Source organism: Suncus etruscus, chromosome 9 (assembly GCF_024139225.1).
Source record: "Suncus etruscus isolate mSunEtr1 chromosome 9, mSunEtr1.pri.cur, whole genome shotgun sequence".
In the NCBI taxonomy this organism is placed as follows: domain Eukaryota; kingdom Metazoa; phylum Chordata; class Mammalia; order Eulipotyphla; family Soricidae; genus Suncus; species Suncus etruscus.
The window spans coordinates 16,019,156-16,043,269 of NC_064856.1; the positions used below are offsets into that span (position 1 = coordinate 16,019,156).

The 24,114-nt window shown below is 44.1% G+C and overlaps 1 protein-coding gene and 1 pseudogene across 1 annotated transcript; both read left to right on the top strand.

Moving 5' to 3' along the window:
* Window positions 1-188: 188 nt before the first annotated feature.
* DSN1 (DSN1 component of MIS12 kinetochore complex) lies at window positions 189-24,114 on the top strand. Its single transcript, XM_049779470.1, has 9 exons — window positions 189-263; window positions 3,300-3,373; window positions 6,054-6,126; window positions 7,924-8,011; window positions 13,160-13,219; window positions 14,569-14,643; window positions 19,601-19,745; window positions 22,188-22,275; window positions 23,836-24,114. Exons 1-9 carry the CDS (start codon window positions 230-232, stop codon window positions 23,898-23,900), a joined length of 702 nt encoding a protein of 233 aa, XP_049635427.1. The 5' UTR covers window positions 189-229; the 3' UTR covers window positions 23,901-24,114.
* Window positions 18,516-18,608, top strand: LOC126019970 (uncharacterized; annotated as a pseudogene).

Below are 24,114 nucleotides of genomic sequence, written 5' to 3' on the forward strand. Positions count from 1 at the left end.
AGCGGTAAGATGCACAAAAATTGAGAAAAGAGGTACTGATTTCCATGGAGAATGGGTTAGGTTGGGTTCGTCTTTGTCAGGAAGGATTTTGTGGGGCTGAGATGGGCAGTTGAGAGGGACTGGAAATCTCCAAGTCTATTTAGTGATCTTAAGAGCCCCTAGTGTTGAGATTGGGGCTAAAGTCAAGATATCACCTGCTGTTCCTATTTTCAGGGTTTCTACCCAGAAGATGACTTCGGTGACAGAGTCAGAAACTATAAAAGGTGAGTATTATGGGAATGTTAAGTTCCTTCCTTTCAGCTCAACTGCAGTTTTCTGTGCAAATGCTTTCCTATCTTCTGGTGAATTTGGAATCAGGTTGACCTCTTTATGGAGATGTTTCTGGAGTGTTTTCATGATCTGAGCACACATTTTCTTTTTCACCTTTTTATGCAAATACTTAGTTGTGATGGGTTTGATTCTGTATTTTGACTTTTTTAACAAGTACTAGAAGAAGAACCAGTGACATCTAAGACTCATGATCAACAATTGGAATCAAATTTCCACCCTTTGAAAGTGTGTAAATCATCTGATTCCCTGGAGACGACTGAAGGCACTGCAAAGGAAAGATTTCCCCTTGACTCTGGCCCTACCGCTGGGGGAAGTTGTGATCTGAGTCACTCGGAGGAACTTCAGTCTGGATGCCTTCATTTGTTTCCCCAAGAACTGTGTGCCCTTCCTCAAGAGAGGAGGCAGTCCTGGAGGCGAGCAAGTATGAAAGACACGAACCGACGGAAGTCTCTTCCTCCCTTCCATCAGGGCATCACAGGTGGGGTGCTATGTACTAAACTAGCGGAATCCCAACCCAGATAAAAGGCAGTGAGTTATGGAGGGAAGAACACAATAGCATAGACATGACTTAGTGTGTAACTGACTAAATCACTTCATCTCTTAGCTTTCTACTTCTCTATGAAAAATACTCTGGGTCATGGGGCTGGAGAGACAGCATGGAGGTAGGACATTTGCCTTGCATGCAGAAGGACAGTGGTTTGAATCCCGGCATCCCAGATGGTCCCCTTTGGCTACCAGGAGCAATTTCTGAGTGTAGAGCCAGAAGTAACCCCTGAGTACTGCTGGGTGTGACCCAAAAACAAAAACAAAAAAAAGATACTCTGGGTCCACCATGTATAAGGCAAAAGCCTGCTGTATTATCTCTCTACTTTCATATTTAATTTAATACATTTTTTTGGATTTTGACTCACCACCTGCTCAGGGATCAATCCAGAAGGAAATCTAGGTGAAAACAGCCATGTGGGGCTGGGGATAAAACCTTAAAGACTAGAATGTGTACTTCATATGTAGGAGACCTGGGTTCAGTCCCTAACATCGCATAGTCCCCACATATCTCCAGTTGTGTTCAATGAAAACAACAGAAAAAATACCTCAGCCACTTGACATATCAGAGCTGCTAGCATAGAGGTGGCTATGGTTTCACAGTTGTGCTCATGTACATCTATCTGTTCCAGATCACACAGACCCAAAATCCTATGTGATAGAAATCACTCTTGGTGTAGAGAAATAACAGAAGTTAGTTTGTCTCATGTGACCTTGTTTTCTTGTTTCTTGAAACCTCTGGTTTCAAGAGGTAGAAATAAATCACTACTACTACCTGACCTTCCACCCAAATAATCTACCTTTTTCTCCTTCCTTCCTTCCTTCCTTCCTTCCTTCCTTCCTTCCTTCCTTCCTTCCTTCCTTCCTTCCTTCCTTCCTTCCTTCCTTCCTTCCTTCCTTCCTGCCTTCCTTCCTGCCTTCCTTCCTGCCTTCCTTCCTGCCTTCCTTCCTCCCTCCGTTCCTCCCTCCCTCCCTCCCTCCTATATTTCATCCCTCCCTTTAATTTTGTTTTTGGCCACACCTGGTGGTACTCAGAGCATACACCTGGCTCTATGTTCAGAATCATTCTTGGAGGTGTTTAGGGGATCATATGTGGTACCAGGGATCTAACTAGGGTTGGCCACATGCAAAATAAGTGCCTTAACCCCTGCACTTCTGACTCAGAAATTTAAAAAAATAAAAATAAAAAGGTACAGTGGGGCTGGAGAGCTAGCACAGCAATAGGGCATATGCCTTGCATGCAGCCAAACCAGAATGGATGGTGGTTCGAATCCCGACATCTCATATAGTCCCCGTGCCTGCCAGGAGCGACTTCTGAGCCCAGAGCCAGGAGTAACCCCTGAGTGCCACCGGGTGTGACCCCCCAAAAAAAGAAAAACAAAAAAAAATGTACCGTGAAATAGCTAAAACTGGATGGCAAAAAAGTATGTGCTTTGGGGCTAGAGTGATTGTACAATGGGTGGGGTGCTTGCCTTCTATGTGACCAATCTTAAGTTTAATAAATGGTCCCCTGAATCCTCCAGGAATGATTCTTGAGTGTAGAGGCAGGAGAGTAACCCCTGATTGCTGCTGGATGTGCCCCCCCCCCCAAAAAAAAGATTTTAATGTAGTACACAAAATTATTCTTATAACTTCTTAGGGGCTGGAGTGGTAGCCCAATTGCCTTGCATGTACTGACCCAGGTTCAGTCCCCAGTATCCTATATGGTACCTTGAATACTGCCAGGAATAGCTGAACCGTGAATGCAGAACCAGGAGTAACCCCTGAGTACTACTGGGTGTGGCCTCGCCCTCCCCAGACTATAACTTCTTAAAGTTGCATTTCAGAATAAGCAAACATTCCTTGGCAATCCTGGGTAAATTAAGTATGATTATATAGTAATCTTTCTCCAACTATTTTTTTTTTTTTTTGGTTTTTGGTTTTTGGGCCACACAGGGCGGTGTTTGGGAGTTACTCCTGGCTATCTGCTCAGAAATAGCCCCTGGCAGTTACGGGGAACCATATGGGACGCCGGGATTCGAACCAATCACTTTAGTCCCTGGGTCGGCTGCTTGCAGGGCAAACACTGCTGTGCTATCTCTCCGTCCCCTCTTCAACTATTTCTGACCATCGCTCTCTTTCAAACTTATTTCCTTCCTCAAGTACCTTTCTTACTGCTGACCCTGTAGTTTGCTGCCATGGCTGCTAGTTTTCACAGTTTTTACCTGTAGTCCTATTGAAAGAACCTAGAGGTTCCTAGGGGGTGGCCCCTGGTAGAGAAATGCATTCTTCCTCTAATTATAGAGGTTTGCAGCATTAAGTTGGATTGCATAAAGAAATAGGAAAGTTTTTTATTTTATTACTTATTTTTATTTTATTTTATTACTTTGTATTACTTTATATACTTTGTAAGTATGCAACTTCTAAATGGTGATATTTTATGTTAGAACTCAGCAGATCCATCAGTGTCAACTTAACAGAAAGCAAACGACTTGGTGCTCTTCTGCTTTCCAGTTTCCAGGTAGGTTTTATGGACTAGAAATCTTGTCTGACCCTTCCTTACTCCTGTTTTTAGACTTCCTCCCCTACTCTTTTTTCTTTGTTTTCTTGATCCACATTTAGCAATGTTCAGGGCTTATTCCTGGTTTTGTGCTCAGGAACCAGATCATATGTGGTGCCAGGGATTTGAACCAGGGTCACAGGCAAGGAATGTCATTCTTTGTGTTCTATCTCTCTGGCCCTGTTTTTTATTTTGTTCGTCTGTTTTTGGTTTTTGGGTCATATCCAGCAGCTCTCAGGGATCTGCATTCAGCTCCTGGTTCTGCATTCAGAATCACTCCTGGCAGGCATGAGGGACTACATGGGATGCTGGGACTCAAACATTGTCCATCCTGGATCGGCTATGTACAAGATAAGCATCCTACCGCTGTGCTATCTGTCCGGCCCTAGTTTTTTTATTTTTACTTTTTTTTTTTTTTGTATTTTTTTGGGGGAGGGGTCACACCCAGCAGCGCTCAGGGGTTACTCCTGGCTCTGTGCTCAGAAGTTGCTCTTGGCAGGCTTGGGGGACCATATGGGATGTCGGGATTTGAACCACCAACCTTCTGCATGAAAGGCAAACGCCTTACCTCCATGCAATCTCTCCGGCCCCATTTTTACTTTTTTTTTTTTTTGTTATTTGTTTTTGGGCCACACCCGGCGGTGCTCAGGGGTTACTCCTGGCTGTCTGCTCAGAAATAGCTACTGGCAGGCACGGGGGACCATATGGGACACCGGGATTCGAACCAACCACCTTTGGTCCTGGATCGACTGCTTGCAAGGCAAACACTGCTGTGCTATCTCTCCGGGCCCCATTTTTACTTTTTTTTAATGTCACACTTTGCTGTGCTCAGGAATGACTCTTGGTGTGGGTCTCAGGATAACATATAAGGTGCAGGGGAAACCTGAGTTTGCCACATGCAAAGCAAATGCCCTTTTCACTGCTTTAGTATTGCTCCAGCCCTTGTTTTTTGTTTGTTTGTTTGTTTTGTTTTGTTTTTACAATAGCTGTGACAGTACTAAAGAGAGATGAATTCTATTAAAGATTAAGAGATATTTCTTGGTTTCTTTTTGGATTGGCTCACTGTCAGTCATGTTGGCGATGCTGCAGTTAGCTGTACAATTGTACAGCTAATAATTAAATTTCCTAAAATCCAGTGTCTTGGCCCCTGAGTTGTAACTAATGACTGTTTAAATGGGAGGGGCAAAAGTGACGGCTCCTGTGTTCTTGAGTACATGTTTTGCTGGCATAAGCACCCAGCACTCCTTGTTTCCTGAGCACTGCCAGAGTGTTCCCCAACTGCTAATCTAGGAATCTGCCTCCCCACCCCCACCAGCAAAACCAAATAAAAAAGTGGGTGCAGGTTAGTTTAAGTTGCCAGTTGAAGCCTTACTTTTTTTGTAAGTGAATAAAGCACTGGCATTAAAAATTGTATAGTGGAGGCCAGAGCAATAAGCACAGTGGGGAGGACATTTGCCTTGCACTTGGCTGACCCAGGTTTGATGCCTGGCATCTCATATGGTCCCCTGAGCAATGCCAGGAGTAATTCCTGAGCACAGAGCCAGGAATAACCCCTGAGCACTGCTGAATGTAGCTTCAAAACAAACAAATAAATAAAAATTGTATAATATAGTGTGTTTGACTAATACCAGTGTAGACAAGAAAACAAATCACTATGAGAATTCAATCAATTTTGGGGCCAGAGCAATACTATGTCAGGTAGGGCACTTGCCTTGCACACAGCCAACTCAGGTTTGACCCCTGAAGCCCCATATGGTCCCCTGAAAGTAAGAGTAAGCCCTGAGAAAGAGCCAGGAGTAAACCCTGGGCACTGTGGTGTATGGCTAACAAAGACAAAAATGATCAATTTTTTCCAGAATCAAAAATAAAGGTATATAGTCTGAATCACAGTTTTGTTGTTTGTGATTTTTTGTTTTGTTTTATTTTTGTTTTTTGGGCCACACACTACAGTGCTCAGGGTTACTCCTGGCTGTATGCTCAGGGGTTTATTTCTGGCGGTGCTTGGGTACCATATGGGATGCCTGGGATGGATCCTGGATCGACTTCATGCAAGGCAAATGCCCTACCTGCTGTATTATCTATCACTCAAGCCCATTAATTAGTTTTTTTGTTTGTTTTTGGTTTTTGGCTCACACCCAGCAGCACTCGGGTTACTCCTGGCTCTACGCTCAGAAATCGCTCCTGACAGGCTCAGGGGACCTTATGGGATGCCAGGATTCGAACCACTGACCTGCTGCATGCAAGACAAATGCCTTATCTCCATACTATCTCTCTGGCCCCTCATGAATTAGTTTTATCCTGATCTGTTTATATATGTGAGAAACTTGTTTGAATTTAATTTGGGCCATAGCTGCAGTACTCAGAGACTTCTAGCTTAGTGTTTGATGCGATGTACCAGCACACAAAGCCAGTTCTCCATGTGCATAGTATATGCCCCAGTCCTTTATGCAATCTCCCCACATATGAAAAATGCTACATTCAAAATAAACTCATGGGTGTTTAATAAGTCAGCTCCATACCAAGCAGAAATAACTCAAAACAAAGAAAGGAATCGTTTTTACATTTATTAACTATAAGAAATTATGTGAACTCAACTGGCTTGGAAAATCTTGTCATACTGAATATATTTGTTTTAATTTAGTTTTCTGTCGAGAAACTTGAACCTTTCTTAAGGGATTCTAAGGACTTCAGTCTTGAAAGTTTCAAAGTCAAAGGTAAGTTGCTAAGAATCAATGTGTAAGCTCTAGTATTGGACTGAGCATTCTAGGGTTGTAGAAACACGACTTTTACAGGTACTGTTACCTCACAAAACTAGCCCTCTTTTTGAGAGGGGAGTGCATTAAAAACATTAGAATATTGGGGCCGGAGAGATAGCACAGTGATAGGGCGTTTGCCTTGCAAGCAGCCGACCCAGGACCAATGGTGGTTCGAATTCCAGCATCCCATATGGTCCCCCATGCCTGCCAGGAGTGATTTCTGAGTGCAGAGCCAGAAGTAACCCCTGAGCACTGCCAGGTGTGACCCAAACCCCCCCCCCCAAAAGAATATATGCTTATTTAGGGCCGGAGGGATAGCACAGTGATAGGGCGTTTGCCTTGCACGCAGCCGATTCAGGACAGATGGTGGTTTGAATCCTGGTATCCCATATGGTCACCTAGGCTTATCAGAAGCGATTTCTGAGTGAAGAGCCAGGAGTAACCTCTGAGCACCACTGGGTATGACCCAAAAAGCCAAAAAAAAAAAATGAATATATGTTTGTTTAGTTCGAGTGATATGAAAGTAGTAGACCCATTCCCTTCCCATCCTGACTCTTGAGTTTAGCTCCTCTTCAGGTACCCACAAGTCACCAGGTTCTCTAGCTTTGTCCAATATATTTATTGCATTTCTAAACATTTTTACATTAAAGGAATAATACTCTTTAAAGTACCTTTCTGTACTTTGGGTTTTTTGTTTTTTTGGGCACATCTGGTGACACTCAGGGATTACTCCTGGCTATGGGCTCAGAAATCACTCCTGGCTCAGGGGACCATATGGGACTCTGGGGGATCGAACCGTACTTTGTCCTAGGTCAGTCACGTGCAAGGCAAGTGCCCTACTGCTGAGCCACTGCTCTGGCCCCATATTTGTATTTTAAACTTGATTGATTGGTTGATTGAATAGTTGTTGGGCCACACCCAATGGTGCTTAGCGGTTACTCCTGGCTCCATGCTCAGAAATCGCTCCTGGCAGGCTCAAGGGACCATATGGGATGCCGGGATTCGATCGACTGTCCTTCTGGATGCAAGGCAAATGCCTTACCTCCATGCTGTCTCTCCAGCCCCCATTTCGGATCTCTTAAAGAAGGTGAAGTGGGGGCCCGGAGAGATAGCACAGAGGGTGTTTGCCTTGCAAGCAGCCGATTCAGGACCAAAGGTGGTTGGTTCGAATCCCCGTGTCCCATATGGTCCCCTGTGCTTGTCAGGAGCTATTTCTGAGCAGACAGCCAGGAGTAACCCCTGAGCACGGCCAGGTGTGGCCCAAAAACCAAAAAAAAAAAAAAAAGAAGGTGAAGTGGGGGTGCCAGATAGATAGCACAGTGGTAAGGTATTTGCCTTGCACGTGGTTGACCTAGGACTGATGCAGTTCGATCCTCAGCATCCCATGTAGTCTCCCGAGCCTGCCAGGAGCAACTTCTGGCTTAGAGCCAGAAGTAACCTCTGAGCACTGCTGGGTGTGGCCCCCCCAAAAAAAGAGTGAAATGTAGCTGAAGCTTATAGCTTGCAGGTGTGAACGTAGGGTTTGATCTCAGCACTACATGGTTCTCTGAGCTCCAGTGTGAGTGATCCTTGAGTGCCATCCTAGGACGACTCCCCAAACACTTCCTGATGTGGCCCCAAACAAAATAGCAAAGCATGAAAAATCTTTTTGTTACAAAGAACCCTAGTTAAGTTTATCTTAAGTATTAATTAATTAATAGCTTCGTCATTGGCTTGCTAAGAAATGTTTCATTTTATAATAATTTTATTCACAAGCATCTTCTCTGTCTGAAGAATTGAAACTTTTTATAGACAACTTGGAAAGTGATGGAACTCTACAAAAATGTTTTGAAGATTCTCAAGGGTAAGAGCACTTTTCTTTACGTTCGAAATTATAACCAGGGGTCTCAAATTCAATTTACCTGGGGGCCGCAGGAGGCAAAGTCAGGGTAATCCTTGAGTGCAAAGTCAGTAGTAAGCCTTAAACACTGGGGCGGGGGGTGACCCAAACAACTAAAACAAAGCAAAACAAAAAAGATTCCTCTAGGGCAGGGCCACAAAATGTTGTATGGAGGGCCGTTTGCGGCCCGAGTTTGAGACCCCTGTATAAGCGAACAAAATTTTGCCTTTTTTTGTTTTTATTTGTTTTTTGAGTCACACCTGGCAATGCTCAAGGGTTATTCTTGGCTCTACATTCAGAAATTATTCCTGGCAGGCTTAGAGGACCATATTGGGTACTGAGAATCAAGCCTGGGTTAGTTGCATGCAAAGCATGCTGTTCTATCACTCCAGCCCATTAAGTCCTTTCTTATGGTTATTTATTTAGTAAACATTTATGTGTACCTCTATATACAACTTATTCTTTGAATTAAGCTCTTCTCAGTGCTGGAGATAATATGATAAATAAACAAGATTTCAGATAGGGCTGGCAATAGTATAGCGAATGGGGTACCCATTTGTCTTACATATGGCCCATCCGGGTTCAATCTTCAGCTTCCCATATGGTCCCCCAAGTCTGCCAGGAGTGATTTCTAAATATATTTGCTTGATTTGTTTGTTTGTTTGTTTGTTTAAATTTTTGGGTTTTGGGTCACACCCAGCAGTGCTCGGGTTTCTCCTGGCTTCTCTCTGCTCAGAAGTCACTCCTGGCAGGCTCATGAGACCAGTGGGATGCTGGGATTCGAACCGGGGTTTGTTCTATGTTGGCCGTGTGCAAGGCAAAGACCTTACTGCTGTGCTATCACTCTGCACTCTGGCCCCATTTGTTTTGTTTTTATTTGGTGTCACACTCAGTAGCGCTCAGGGGTTATTTCTGGCCCTGTACTCAGGAAACTCTCCTCATGGGCTTGGGCAACCATATGGTATGCTAGGGATCGAACACAGTTCTAAAGCATGAAAGGCAAGTACTCCTATCTGTTGTACTATTGCTCCTGCCCCATATACATTTATTTTAATAGACAGATATACAGAAAGTAGTGATTTTAGACAGAGTCTATCTCAGAACAGTAAATAGTGACTTGAGAGGGTGACGATTTTAAAGTGAATTTTAAAGTGTTCCAAGAGGACCTAGTGATTGACCTTTGGCTGAAGATCTGTAAGAGTGGAAGATTGAAACAAAACCAGCAGGAGAGATTGGGAGGAAACTCATTTTTCAGACCTTTACTGGTAATTTAAATTAAAAACCAGCCAATGCTCTTTCACTGTTTACAAGCAAGAATACTAGGAGAGGGACCAGAGTATAGCAGGTTGGGTTCTTGGCCTTGTATGCAGCTGACTGACTGAAGCACCTCACATGGTCCCTGGAGCCTACTAGGAGTGATCCCTGAGCACTGCCAGGTATGGCTCAAGAACCAGTGAAATTCTAGGAAGAATATTTTCTTTTGGTTTTGGGTCATACCAGTGGTTCTCGGAGTTATTCATGGCTCTGCTCAGAGATTGCTCCTGGCAGGCTCAGGGAACCATATGGGATGCTCGGATTCAAACTGGGATCCATCCGGTGTTGGCCACATGCAAGGCAAATGCCTTACCTCTGTGCTACCGCTCCAGCCCTGAATTTTCTTTTTTTTTTTTTCTTTTTTTGGTTTTTGGGTCACACCCAGCAATGTTCAGGGATAACTCCTAGATCTGTGCTTAGAAATCGCGCCTGGTAAAAAAAAAGAAAAAAAAGAAAAAGAGGGGCCAGAAAGATAGCATTGAGGTAAGGCGTTTGCCTTTCATGCAGAAGGTCATCGGTTCGAATCCCGGCGTCCCATATGGTCCCCCGAGCCTGCCAGGAGCAATTCTGAGCATGGAGCCAGGAGGAACCCCTGAGTGCTGCCAGGTGTGACCCAAAAACCAAAAAAAAAAAAGAGAGAGAGAGAGAGAAAAAGAAAAACAGAAATCGCTTCTGGTAGGTTCAGAGGACCATACGGGATGTCAGGAATTGAACCTAGGTCTATTCCGGATCTGTTACATACAAGGCAAACATCCTACCGCTGTGCTATTGCACCAGACTCTCTAAAAGAATTTTCAAATGCTACCTGCAGACTTCTAATTTCTTTTTTTTTTTTTTTTTTTTTTTTGGTTTTTGGGCCACACTCGTTTGACGCTCTGGGGTCATTCCTGGCTCCAAGCTCAGAAATCACTCCTGGAAGTCATGGGGGACCATATGGGATGCCGGGATTCGAACCAATTACCTTCTGCATGAAAGGCAAACACTTTACCTCCATGCTATCTTTCCAGCCCCAGACTTCTAATTTCTTTATAAGGCAGGGCCTGATCCTCTCCCTTAAGTCCTCTGCCCTGCAACAAATCACATATCTTGAGTTAATGTCAGAAACATTTGAATTTTTAGTGCATAAATGTTCGGTTTTTCCATAGATCCTTAGGATTCACATTGCTGTTCAGAACATGAAAAAATGTTTTAGATAATATCCCTATGTATTAATTACGGAAGTTTTTAAGTCATAGGTTGCTGTATCTTAGCTACAGACTATTGTAGGCCTTGGGAGAAAAATTCAGCTAATTCATCCTTGCCAGGTACATGAGTATCTGTTTCTTTTCCATTAGAATTAATCACCCAGCTTAGCTGTTTTATTGGCGTAAATACAACATAACCATCTCATAGACGGCTTAATGAAGCCACCTGAGTTCAGTCTCCAGCATCCATATGGTTCCCCAAGGCTACCAGGAGTAATCCCTGAGTAATCCCTCCTTGCAGAGTCAGGAGCAAGTTGAGTGTGGCCCATAACCAAAAACAAAAAGCCCATATATTTGAAGGGTAGGCAAAGTGGAATTAAGTGAAAAAAATGGGTGAAGAGTAAAAGAATCAAAAGTGCTAAGCTGGCAGCAGGATGGAGCTTTGCTTTGCAGAAGTTTGGGTTTGGTCCCTGGCACTGTGATCTTTCGATCATTGATCTGGCATGATCCTGAAATTAAAGCAATAATATGGGTCTGGAGAGATAGTACAGTAAGGAAAGCATTTGTCTTGCGTGCAGCTGATCTGGGTTCAATCTCTGACACTACATATGTTTCCTGAGCACCATCAAGAACGATTCTTGGGCTCCAGAGCAATAGCACAATGGATAGGGCATTTGCCTTGAATGTGACCAACCCAGGAAGATCCCTTTAGCCTGCCAGGAATAACTCCTGAGCCCCATTGGATGTGACCCAACACCATCCTCTTTCCTCCCAAAAAAGTGATTCTTTTATTTTGGTTTTTGGTTTTTGGGTCACACCCAGCAGCACTCAGGGGTTACTCCTGGCTCTACACTCAGAAATCACTCCTGGCAGACCTGGGGGGACCATATGGGATGCCGAGATTCGAACCACCATCCTTCTGCATGCAAGGCAAACGCCTAACCTCCATGCTATCTCTCCTGCCCTAAAAGTGATTCTTGAGCACAGCTGGATGTGTTTCCAAGCAAAACACAAAGTTAGTAGGCAGGAAAGTTACGGTATTAGGTTTCAGATGCTTGCTTGCATAAGGCTCACCCTGTACTTCATAAGGAATGATCCCTGAACACAGCTGGAATATGGCCCAATCCTCCCTCTATTTATCACCCCCTCCCAAAAAAATGTTGATGAGCTGAAGAGCAAGACTTAAGTGACTGGTTAAGGAGGTTTGACTTAATATAGTAATACAGTGGAGGTTCTTGATATGTTTAGATAAGGAAAAAAGTTAGAGGAATATTATCATGTGTAAAAAGAAATTGATGAGGAAAGAAGATATAGAAACGACTTAGAAAGTGTTACCTATGGGACCAGAGAGATAGCATGCAGAAAGTTGGTGGTTCAAATACTGGCATCCCATATGGTCCCCCGAGTCTGCCAGGAGCGATTTCTGAGCGTAAAGCCAGGAGTAACCCCTGAGTGCTGCTGGGTATGACCCAAAAACAAACAAACAAAAAAAAGTGTTACCTGGGACTGGAACAAAAGTACACAGGTAGGGCATTTGCCTTACATGTGGCTGAAGTGGGTTTGATCCCTGACATCCTATATGGTCCCCTGAGCACTGCCAGGAATGATTTCTTTTTTTTGTTTTGTTTTGTTTTGTTTTGTTTTGGGAGGGGTCACACCCAGTGACACTCAGGGATTACTTCTGGCTATGTGCTCAGAAATCACTCCTGACTTGAGGGACCATATGGGATGCCGGAATTGAACCCAGATCTGTCCTGGGCAGCCTCGTGCAAAGCAAAAGTCCTACCACTGTGCTATCCAGCCCTGCCAGGAATAATTTCTGAACACAGAGCTAGAAGTAATCTCTGAGCACTGAGGATGTGTAAAAATAACAAAAACAAAAAACAGAAAAAAACAAAGTGTTACCTAGGGCAGAAGTGAGTTCACAATAAATATCTGGGGGCTGGAAAAATAGTACAGCAAGTTAAGACCCTCGCCTTATATACAGATGATGTACGCTCAGTCCCAATGCTGCAGTACCCCAGATCCTACCAGGAATGATTCCTGAGTGTGGCACTAGGAGTAAGCCCTGAATACAGATAGGTATGACCCAAACACCACTCCCCAAAAGGAAAGTTATATCAGGGAGCAAGTAAGGCACTTGCTTTGCATATTGCTAACCCAGGTTTGATTCTTGGCATCCCATGTTTCTCTGAGCATTGCCGGATGTGACTCCTGAGTGTAGAACTAGAAGTAACCCCTGAGCATTGCCAAGTGTGGCTCAAAAACAAAATAAAAAAGTTTTATATTAATATTTTGTGGGCCGGGCGGTGGCGCTGAAGGTAAGGTGCCTGCTTTGCCTGCGCTAGCCTTGGACGGACCGCGGTTCGATCCCCCGTGTCCCATATGGTCCCCCAAGCCAGGAGCAACTTCTGAGCACATAGCCAGGAGTAACCCCTGAGCGTTACCGGGTGTGGCCCAAAAAAAAAAAAAAAAAAACAAAAAAAAAAAATATTTTGTAAGGCATCATAATAAAAGCAAATGCTTCCTGCACTCAGAATTCTCTAGTTATCTTGTTTAAAGTAAATGCTTCCTAAAAGATTTGTGTTAATCTCCAACTTCTGTCTTAATACAGAAAAGTTTCAGATGTGTCTCTTGAAACATCAGTGGCTGAGATGAAGGAATATATAGCAAAGTAAGTGAAGTGGTAATGTAAGCTCATCTTCTAAGCCTGGAAAAATGGGGAATAAACATCCTGTTCAGAATGTCAGTATCACGGACAGGAAAGATAATACAGGATAAAGGTGCTTGCCTTGTACACGACAATCCCAGTTCATCCTTGGCATTTCATATGATCCCCAGAGCCTTCCAGAAAGCCCTTCCACAGGCACATTTGCTGGCCCAGTACCTGAGCATGTGTGGCCCTCAGCTCAGCTTGTGTACTCCCAAAGCTTTCTCCACCTTTGCAGAAGCCAGCATTCTTCCTTGAGCATGTTATTTCTGTCTCTGACTCTGTCTGTCTCTTTTCTCTCTTTCCCTCTCCTCACTACTTCCAAATGCAATCTTTTTTTTTTTTCTTTTTTTTTTTCTTTTTTTTGGTTTTTGGGCCACACCCGGTGACGCTCAGGGGTTACTCCTGGTTATGCGCTCAGAAGTCGCTCCTGGCTTGGGGGACCATATGGGACGCGGGGGGATCGAACTGTGGTTCGTCCAAGGCTAGCGCAGGCAAGGCAGGCACCTTACCTCTAGCGCCACCGCCCGGCCCCCAAATGCAATCTTTTTTTTTTTTTTTTTTTTTTGTGGTTTTTGGGCCACACCCGGCAGTGCTCAGGGGTTATTCCTGGCTCCAGGCTCAGAAATTGCTCCTGGCAGGCACAGGGGACCATATGGGGCGCCGGGATTCGAACCGATGACCTCCTGCATGAAAGGTAAATGCCTTACCTCCATGCTATCTCTCCTGCCCCCAAATGCAATCTTTTTAACTTAAAAAAGGAAAAGGAAGCACAGAGAACTGCTAGGTGGGGCCCAAGACAAACAAACAAAAAACCAATGGAAATACTATTCTGTGAACACTAGAAGTTAGAAAGTTGTATATTGGCAGTTTTTATGTTTTGATGGCTAGTTTCATAGAATGATTTGTAGGAAATAAGATTGTTAATCTGATTTTTAAGAACTCATGTTTGGTTTGACAAATTGACATCTTTTGTATCAGTCAGGTTCCTAATTCTTTTGGGGGTGGGCTTGGTTTTTTGGGCCACACTCATTTGATGCTGAGGGGTTACTCCTGGCTAAGCACTCAGAAATCGCCTCTGACTTGGGGGGACCATATGGGATGCTGGGGGATCGAACCGAGGTCCGTTCCTTGGCTAGCACTTGCAAGGCAGACACCTTACTTCTAGCACCACCTCGCCGGCCCCAGGTTCCTAATTCTTTAATGACCTTTATATTCGCATCCTAGGACTTTATATACTTAATTCCTGTTATTGCTATGAATGATTCAGAATGAGATGCTAGAAAATAAAGTGACTTTTTTTCTGACTGTAGATTTTCTTTGGAACGACAGACTTGGGATCAGCTCTTGTTGCGTTACCAAGAAGAAGCCGAGGAGATAACATCCAGGTCAGATCTGCCACTGGAGTTTGATTTGAATTGATTTCTCTCAGCACAAAAGGAATGAGGACTCCTTTCTCATAGATTAGTCAACTCATCACAAATGAGAGGAATGGATTTGAGCTTTGGGTTTTTGGTTTTTTTTGTTTTGTTTTGTTTTGTTTTTGGGTCACACCTGGCAGCGCTCAGGGGTTACTCCTGGCTCTGCACTCAGAAGTCACTCCTGGCAGGCACGGGGGACCATATGGGATGCCGGGATTTGAACCACCGTCCTTCTGCATGCAGGTCATGCAAGGCAAACGCTCTACCTTCATACCATCTCTCCCAGATTTGAGCTTTGTGAAAGAGGAGGAAGAATTGGTGTCACAATTTTTTTTTTTTTTTTTTTTGGTTTTTGGGCCACACCCATTTGACGCTCAGGGGTTACTCCTGGCTATGCACTCAGAAATCGCCCCTGGCTTGGGGGGACCATATGGGACACCGGGGGATCGAACTGCGGTCCTTCCTACGCTAAGCGCTTGCAAGGCAGACACCTTACCTCTAGCGCCACCTTCCCGGCCCTGGTGTCACTATTTTTATTCAGAAAGAACTGTCTCTATTCTGTCTTTGCCTATTGTCCCACATCCTGTGGAAGACAGGCAGAACTCTGCCCTGGGACTGGGCCAGAAAACAGGGCTGACATCAGTCACTACCCAGCCTTTGAGTTTTCAGGTGTATAGACAGTCCCTGTCATGCCCAGACATGAAAGGCGTTGATGGAAAGGATGTATAAGAGAGGGTATCTGTGTTGGGTTCCGTTATAAAGTAGAAGAAAGTAGGGAAAGGGGAAAAATAGGGGCCAGAGAGATAGCATGGAGGTAGGGCATTTGCCTTGCATGCAGAAGGACGGTGGTTCGAGTCCCGGCATCCCATATGGTCCACCGAGCCTGCCAGGAGTGATTTCTGAGCATAGAGCTAGCTAGGAGTAACCCCTGAGTGTCGCCGGGTGTGACCCAAAATCCAAAAAGGGGGGGGGGGGGAATAGAGAGGCTAGATTTTTATTTAATTGACCACCTACGTGAGTAATTTTAAGTTTGTTTTCTAAATTTTAGCTAGAAATATAACTTAGAAACATAACCTTAGTGCAGGACCAGAGAGATACTACAGTAGGTAGGCTCTTGCTTTGCATATGGCTGATTCTAGTTTAATTTTCAGCACCTTATACGGTCCTCTGAGCTGGCAAGGGGTGATCCTTGAGTGTGCCAGAGTTAAGCTCTGAAAATTGCCAATTGTGGCCCCAGAACAAAAAGTTTGGGTTGGAGAGATACTACATGGGTTAAGCCTTGCATGCTCAGACCACAGTTTTGTTTTTTTTTTGTTTGTTTTGTTTTTGGGCCACACCTGGCGGCACTCAGAGGTTACTCCTAGCTGTCTGCTCAGAAATAGCTCCTGGCAGGCACGGGGGACCATATGGGACACTGGGATTTGAACCAACCACCTTAGGTCCTGGATAGCTGCTTGCAAGGCAAACACCGCTGTGCTATCTCTCCAGGCCCTCAGACCACAGTTTGATTCTAAGTACCACATGGTCCCCTGAGCATAGAGCCAGCAGAGTATTACTGGAAGTACTACTGGAGAACCACCAGGTATAAGGCAAAGACTGAAAATAGATCCAAAAATAAAAAGTGTGTAAGTTTCTTTTTTTTTGTGGGGGGATGCGCTATGCCCGGTGGCATTCACTTGGATTACTCCTGGCTCTGTGCTCAGATATCGCTCCTGACAGGTTTGGGACAAGATGGGATGCCAGGGATCAAACCTTTGCCCATCCTGGGTTGGCCATGTGCAAGGCAAAAGCACCTTACCCACTATGCTATTGCTCCAGCACCAGTGCTGTGTAAGTTTCATGATTATACACACACACCTGTGACATGTAACAGTGCTCCTGACTCTGCACTTAGGAATTACTTCTAGTGGTGCTCAGAGGATTATAGGGAATTGAACCTGGATATGCAAGACAAATTCTTACCCACTGTATTATCTCTCCAGCCCCAAATGACTTCCTCTTCTGTCCTTCAGACTCTTCTGCTCTGATAACCATCTTAAGAGTCTAAGGGTTGTTTTTTTTTTGTTGTTTGTTTGTTTTATTTAATATCCACATGTGAGTAAAATCCTCCAGTCATTGTCTTTTTTTTTTTTTTTTTTGGTTTTTGGGCCACACCCGGCAGTGCTCAGGGGTTACTCCTGGCTGTCTGCTCAGAAATAGCTCCTGGCAGGCACGGGGGACCACATGGGACACCAGGATTCGAACCAACCACCTTTGGTCCTGGATCGGCTGCTTGCAAGGCAAACGCCGCTGTGCTATCTCTCCGGGCCCCAGTCATTGTCTTTTATTTTCTCTTTCTTTTTCTTTCTTTCTTTCTTTATTTCTTTCTTTCTTTCTTTCTTTCATTCTTTCTTTCTTTCTTTCTTTCTTTATTTCTTTCTTTCTTTCTTCCTTCCTTCCTTCCTTCCTTCCTTCCTTCCTTCCTTCCTTCCTTCCTTCCTTCCTTCCTTCCTTCCTTCCTTCCTTCCTTCCTTCCTTCCTTCCTTCCTTCCTTCCTTCCTTCCTTCCTTCCTTCCTTCCTTCCTTCCTTTTCTTTTCTTTTCTTTTCTTTCTTTCGTTTTTCGGGTCACACCCAGCAGCGCTCAGGGGCTACTCCTAGCTCTATGCTCAGAAATCTCCCCCGGCAGGCTCAGGGGACCATATGGGATGCTGGGATTTGAATCACCGTCCTTCTGCATGCAAGGCAAATGCTTTACCTCCATGCTATCTCTCCGGCCCTGTCTTTCATTTTCTGACTGAGATTATCATCTCAAGTTCTATTCATATTGTCACAGAGACCAAAGGTTTCATCTTTTAAAATAGCTGAGAAGGGGCTGGAGAGATAGTACAGTGGTAGGGCGTTTGCCTTGCAAGCAACCGATCAAGGAGGGACGGTGGTTTCAATCCCGGCTTTCCTTATGGTCCCCTGTGCCTGCCAGGAGCAATTTCTGAGCACAGAGCCAGGAGTAGCCCCTGAGTACTGCTGGGTGTGACCCAAAACAAACAAACAAACAAATAAAAATAGCTGAGAAGCATGTATTATATTGAGTACTGGGTTATTTTAGATAATTGAAGTGGGCAAGAATTTGAATTTATTTTCCTTGAGTTTTGTTTGCTTTTTAAATAGCAGGCTATTTTCTTTTCTTTTTTTTCCCTTTTTTTTTGTTGTTGTTTGATAAAAGATTAGAGTCTGACTTCAGGTCAACAAGCCTTGGCTTTGCTCAAACCCCAAGTTTAGAGTCCTAAGCTAGAATAATAGTACTTGCCTTGTATGTAGTCAACCTGGATTCAGTTTTGAACATGCCATATGGTCCTCTGAGTCCCATCAGGAGTACCTGAATGCAAAGCCAGGAATAAACTTTGGCTTACTGCTAGGAGACCCCTCCCTACCCCCCTAAAATATAAAACAAAAATAAACCGTCAGAGTCTCTATTTGTAAATGAATTTTGTCTTTAATTGGAATCAACTGACATAAATTTTTAGCATATTTTGAAGTCCAATGATATGAAATATTAATATTGGTTAGTTGTTTCAGAACCTGTTGTTAAAAGAATCTACACTTAGATTATTGTAAGTATAATTATGAGTATAATGTACTTATAATTATAAGTGTAAGAATAATTATTTCTGTTTGTTTTGGTTTTTAGAATATACCCAGCTGTGCTCACTCAGCTCACTGGGATCACTCTTGGTGGCCTTGGGGTCTGGATTGGCTGCCAGGGCTTGAACCTTTGTTGGCCATGTTCAAAGCAAGTGTCCTACCACTATGCTATCTCTCCAACCCATAACGAAAGTGTAATTATTTTAGTTAATATTTTATAGTGCTTGCTTTGGCAGCACATATACTAAAATTGAACAATACAGAGAAGATTAGCATGGCCCCTCCGCAAATTCATGAAATGTTCCATATTTTTCCATGTAAAGCAGCTAAAAATTAAGAATTGAAGACAAAGTCCTCTGAGGGGAAATAAAATGGAAATTAATACATACATACATACATACATACATACATACATACATACATATATATATGTGTGTGTGTGTGTGTGTGTGTGTGTATATATATTTGGTTTTTGGGTCACACCTGGCAGCGCTTAGGGTTCACTCCTGGCTCTACAGAAATCGCTCCTGGCAGGCTCAGGGGACCATATGGGATGCTGGGATTCGAACCACTGACCTGCATGCAAGGCAAATGCCTTACCTCCATACTATCTCTCCAGCCCCCCAAAAAGTATTTTTTAGAAATGTTTTTTTTTTTTTGTTTTTGGGCCACACCCAGTAACGCTCAGGGGTTACTCCTGGCTATGCGCTCAGAAGTTGCTCCTGGCTTGGGGGACCATATGGGACGCTGGGGGATCGAACCGCGGTCCGTCCAAGGCTAGCGCAGGCAAGGCAGGCACCTTACCTCTTGCGCCACCGCCCGGCCCCTTAGAAATGTTTTTACCTTTACAATAATCTCATATCTTCTCCAGAAAATTATTATAATGTTTCTTATTTTGTTTGCTTTTGGGGGGGGGCACACCTGGTAATGCTCAGGGGTTACTCCTGTCTTGTGCGCTCAGAAATCGTTCCTGGCTTGGGGGACCATCTGGGATGCCAGGGGATCGAACTGCGGTTCGTCCTAGGTCAGCCACGTGCAAGGCAAATGCCCTTACCACTGTATCACCACTTGACCCTTATTATAATGTTTCTTATTTTTCTTTTTGTTTTGGCCAACACAACAATTCCAGGGGTTACTCCTGGCTCCACACTCAGGAATCACTCCTGACAGTGCTTGGGGACCACATGGGATGCCAGGGATCGAATCCAAGTTGACTGCATGTAAGGCAAATACATACTGTACTATCGCTTAGACTATACCATTTCTTGAGGTTCTTCTAATTTGTTCATCTTGTTTTGCTTTTAGATCAAATGAAATGAAAATTACTGAAGTTGAGGTAGAACCTGCAATGTATGTTGGGTCTTCCCAGAGTGAAGTTCTTAATACAAAGCCTGATTATCAGAAAATATTACAGGACCAGAATGAAATTTTTGATTGTGTGGAGTTGGTGGTGAGCAGCTCATATATTTTTGGTTTAATTATCCTACTTTGGTACCTTGTTGACCTTAGGAATTTAAAAATCTAGAGAGGGCTGGAGTAAGTGATAGGATATTATGGCTGACTCAGGGTCAATCCCTGGCATCCCATATGGTCCACTGAGCTTGCCAGGAGTAAGCGTAGAGCCAGGAGTAATCCGAGTGTCATCGGGTATGGTCCAAAAGTAAAAAAAGAAAAATCTGGAAAGGGACAGGGAAAATGACTCAGAGGGCTGGAACGCATGCTTTGTATGTGGGAGGTTTGAGTTTAGATCCCCAGTAGGTACTACAGGTGTTCAAGCTGGGAGCAGACTCTGAGCATAGCTAGATTGTAGGTCAAAAACACACAAAACAAAACAAAAAAGACTGGGGGAGGTGATGAAGTAATAGTTTACCTGCCTTGCATGCAGCCACCCTAGGTTTGATCCCCAGCACCACATATGATCCTGTGAACTCTACCAAGATTGACCCTTGAGTACAGAGCCAGAAGTAAACCCTGAGCATAGCTAGATATGACCCAAAAAGAACAACAATAACTAAACACAAAACAAAAAACTTGGGAAAATAAGCTAAGTGTATTCAGTTCTATTTTGGAAACATGGAAGAAACAATAAAAACAGTGTATAGGTGCTAATAAAGCAGAGTAGACACAAGAATTGCCTGGTAAAGCACCTCCTTTGCGAGAGTGAGATTGCAAAGGTGTGAGTGATTCCAGCAGCACTGCTGTTTGAACCCCAGAGCCTTAATAAGTGTGTCTTCTTCAGTGAGCTCCATAGTCGTGTGCAGTCTCTGAACACCACAGCAAAGGGAAGGGAAGGTGGAGTGGGTCAGGATAAGGAGGAGTCTAATTAAGGGCAGATTGTTGTTGAAGACCTCTCCAAGGTGCTAGAAATGAGCAAGGCATGAGGACATATGGGAGAATGGAGTATCTGTATCAGTATTTATCTGTCATTTGCCAACAAGAGGCAGATGGCACTATGTGGGTGTACCTATTTAAGACCCTAGACCCACCCTTTTCTGGGAGGGGTCTTGGGAACCGGATAATAGGTGTAACCTTACCTGCTAGACCCTCCCACACCTGGGAGGGGTCTGGGAAATGTTATATAAGGCTTGGACCAAGGGAATTCGGCCCTTTTGGCTTTTTGCCCTTTTGGCTTTTTGCCTTTTGGCTCTTTGCCCGTTCTGCGCTGCTGGACGCTCTGGCTTTTGGGTTTCTGTGTTCTGGTCTTTGACCAGCATGGAGCCCAAAGAGGAAGATGGCTGAAAGGAGTTTAGATGCAGGGCCAAGAATAACTAGTGCTTAAAAGGTTATGAGATAGGCCACACACATGTGGTGAATAGGGCCTGAATAAAGATGATTCTTCCTAAAGCCTGCCTGTGAGTGAGTCTTGATTACGCCGATTACCTGGGCCTGGAATTCGCCAGCTGGATGGGGATGAAGCCACTTGGCTGGGGCCTAAGCACAAAGGCCTCCATCCACCGCCATCCAGCCCCATCGTTAATTATTTCATGCAACAGCACTAGGTAGATGATAATCCCAGAAGAGTTTAAATATAGAGTGGGTTTGTATAATATAAAGAAATGGGTATGGGAGAACCCTTATTTAGTCAAAGTAGCTGGAGCTTAAAGACACCTGAGCTTGTCTCTGTCAGGTGGAGAAAGTTAGAGTTGGCTTCTTGGAGCATCATGACCTTCATTTGAGACTTCCAATTTAACCTTAGAACTAAACTGGGTAAAAGGAACCTAAGCTCAATCAGCTTTCCTCTATTTGCCTCCCTCTAGAAGCCAAAGATTCTGGGCCCGAGCAATAACACAGCAGGAGGACGTTTGCCTTTCACACAGCAAACCCTAGATCAAGGGTCTCAAACTCGCGGCCTGCAGGCCGTTTGCGCCCTCCGTACATTTTGTTGCCCTGCCCTAGAGGAATCTTTTTTGTTTTGTTTTGTTTTAGTTGTTTGGGTCACACACCCCCAATGTTCAAGGCTTACTGCTGACTTTGCACTCAAGGATCACCCCAACTTTGCCTCCTGCAGCCCCCCAGGTAAATTGAGATCCCTGCCCTAGCTGGACCCGGGTTCAATCCCCAGCAGGCCATATGGTCCCCCCAAGCCTGTGATTTCTGAGTCAGAGCCAGGAGTAACCTACGTGCACCTCCAGGTATGGCCCAAAAAACAAGACATAACAAAAAAGAACATGCAATTCTGTAGTTAGAAGCTATATATTCTGGCCTGTTATGGCAGGGCAACAGAGCACCTAATAGAGTCGGATTTGGAAGAGCAGAAAGGAATTATCTGGTATAAACATTCCGATTGAAAGAATTATAGAAGTAAAATTTTTGAATGGCACTTACCTGGTGTGTTTGAGGAACATCAAAAGAATCCGTGGATCCTTATAGCTCACAGCTCTTTTCTCTGCAGATGGATGAACTGCAGGGATCCATGAAGCAGCTGTATACCTTTATGGATGAAAGTACTCAGTGCCTCCAGAAGATGTCAGTACAGCTCGGTAAGCTTCTTTTATGGGTACTTGTCTGTACCCGTATATCTGTCTACTCGCCTTTTAGATAAATAGTTTCTGAGTGTAAGGTGACTTCTTTTTCTCCCTCACAATAACTATGATCATGGGTACTCTAGAATTTATGGAAATTTCTTGCAGTGGCGCAAGCGGTAAGACATCTGGATGGACCATGGTTCAGTCCCTCAAGCCAGGAGCGATTTTTTTTTAAATTTTTGGGTCACACCTGGCAGTACTCAGTGGTTATTCCTGGCTCTATGCTCAGAAATCGCTCCTGGCAGGCTCAGGGGACCATATGGGATGCCAGGATTCGAACCACCATTTTTCTGCATACAAGGCAAATGCCTTAGCTCCATGCTATCTCTCCGGCCCCTACCAGGAACGATTTCTGAGCATCGCCGGGTGTGGCCCAAAAAAAAAAAGTATATCAAAAGCACTATAAACTAACTTAAAACCATGTTGTTTGTGGAGACTGGAGAGATGGCGCGACGGTAGGGCATTTGCCTTGCACACAGCCAACACGGACAGACCCCAGTTCGGTTCCCAGCATCCCATATGGTTCCCCCAAGCCTGCTGGGAGTGATTTCTGAGCAGGAGTGGCCCCTGAGCGCCACTGGGTGTGACCACCCCCCTAACTAAGAAAGGAAAAAAAAAAATGTTATTTATTTGGTAAATACAAGATTGAAGAAACATTCTAGCTCAAGCCAGAGAGATAATATAGTGAGGTAAGGTACTTACCTTGCATTCAACTAACTGGTTTCAATTCCTGGTGCCCCATATGGTCCCCTGAACCTTCCAGGAGTCATCCCTGAATGGAAATCCAAAATTAATTTCTTCTCACAGCCATGTATAGTCCCTCCAATATATATATCCTTTGTTTTCCTCTCTTCCTCTCTTTTTTCTTTTGGTATGTTTTTATTTGAGTCACAGCTGGCAATGCTGGGGTTACTCCCAGCTTATGCCGAAAGTCTCCAGGTGGTGCCTGGGGGACTGGGATTGCAGTGCTAGAGTTCAAACCCAGGAGTTCCTATACACAGAGAACCCTCTCCAGCTCTTTGCACCATTTTCCTCATTAATTTTTCCTCGTGCTTCAAAAATCTATTACATGACACTGGCATTTCATCTTTAATTAATGCTTTTCTTGACCTTCATTCCTTAGTTATTTGTTCCATCTACCTTTATATTTATCACATTGTATCGGAGTTGCAGCTAATTTTCTTACTAGACTGCTATCTCCTTGAGAACAAAGACTTTTGGGATGGGGAGGAGAATTTAGGATCATACCAGCAATGCTCAGGGCTTACTTCTAGCTCTTCACATAGGAATTAATCGTGGTGGGGGGGCCATATGGGATACCCAGGATTGAAACCTGGGTTGGTCATGTGCAAGGCAAACACTGTACTGCTGTACTATTGTTCCTGTCCCAAACAAAGACTGTCTTATTAACCACTATTATGCTCTTCAGTGCCTGGCAATGTTCATGCAGTAAGTTTTTAATAAATGTTGTATGAATTTAATTGAAATTTGTTTTTTGGCTCCTTTGCTCTGCAGGGAAGAGAAGTACTCAACAATTAGATCCCTCACCAGCTCGAAAATTGCTCAAGCTTCAACTATAAAATCTGTTTGTGACACATTTCCTTGGATCTTCTTGGTGACCTTATTCATCTTTTCTGCCACTACCTCTGAAGACCAGGAATGGGTGGAATGTCCAGGGCACGGCATCCTGTGGCAGTGTGAACTAATGATTTTTGCCCTTAAAGGATAACTCATTGTGGATTTGTTGTTTTTCTACACGTGATGGAATTTATGCATAAAAAATATTGTATAGAC

Bases quoted from the DNA above. Each gene is read 5' to 3' on its own strand.
- DSN1 (XM_049779470.1), top strand. From the start codon at position 230: ATGACTTCGGTGACAGAGTCAGAAACTATAAAAG. The intron at 264-3,299 runs GTGAGTATTATG...ATTTTATGTTAG, and splicing joins AGAGTCAGAAACTATAAAAG to AACTCAGCAGATCCATCAGT. The intron at 13,220-14,568 runs GTAAGTGAAGTG...TTCTGACTGTAG, and splicing joins ATGAAGGAATATATAGCAAA to ATTTTCTTTGGAACGACAGA.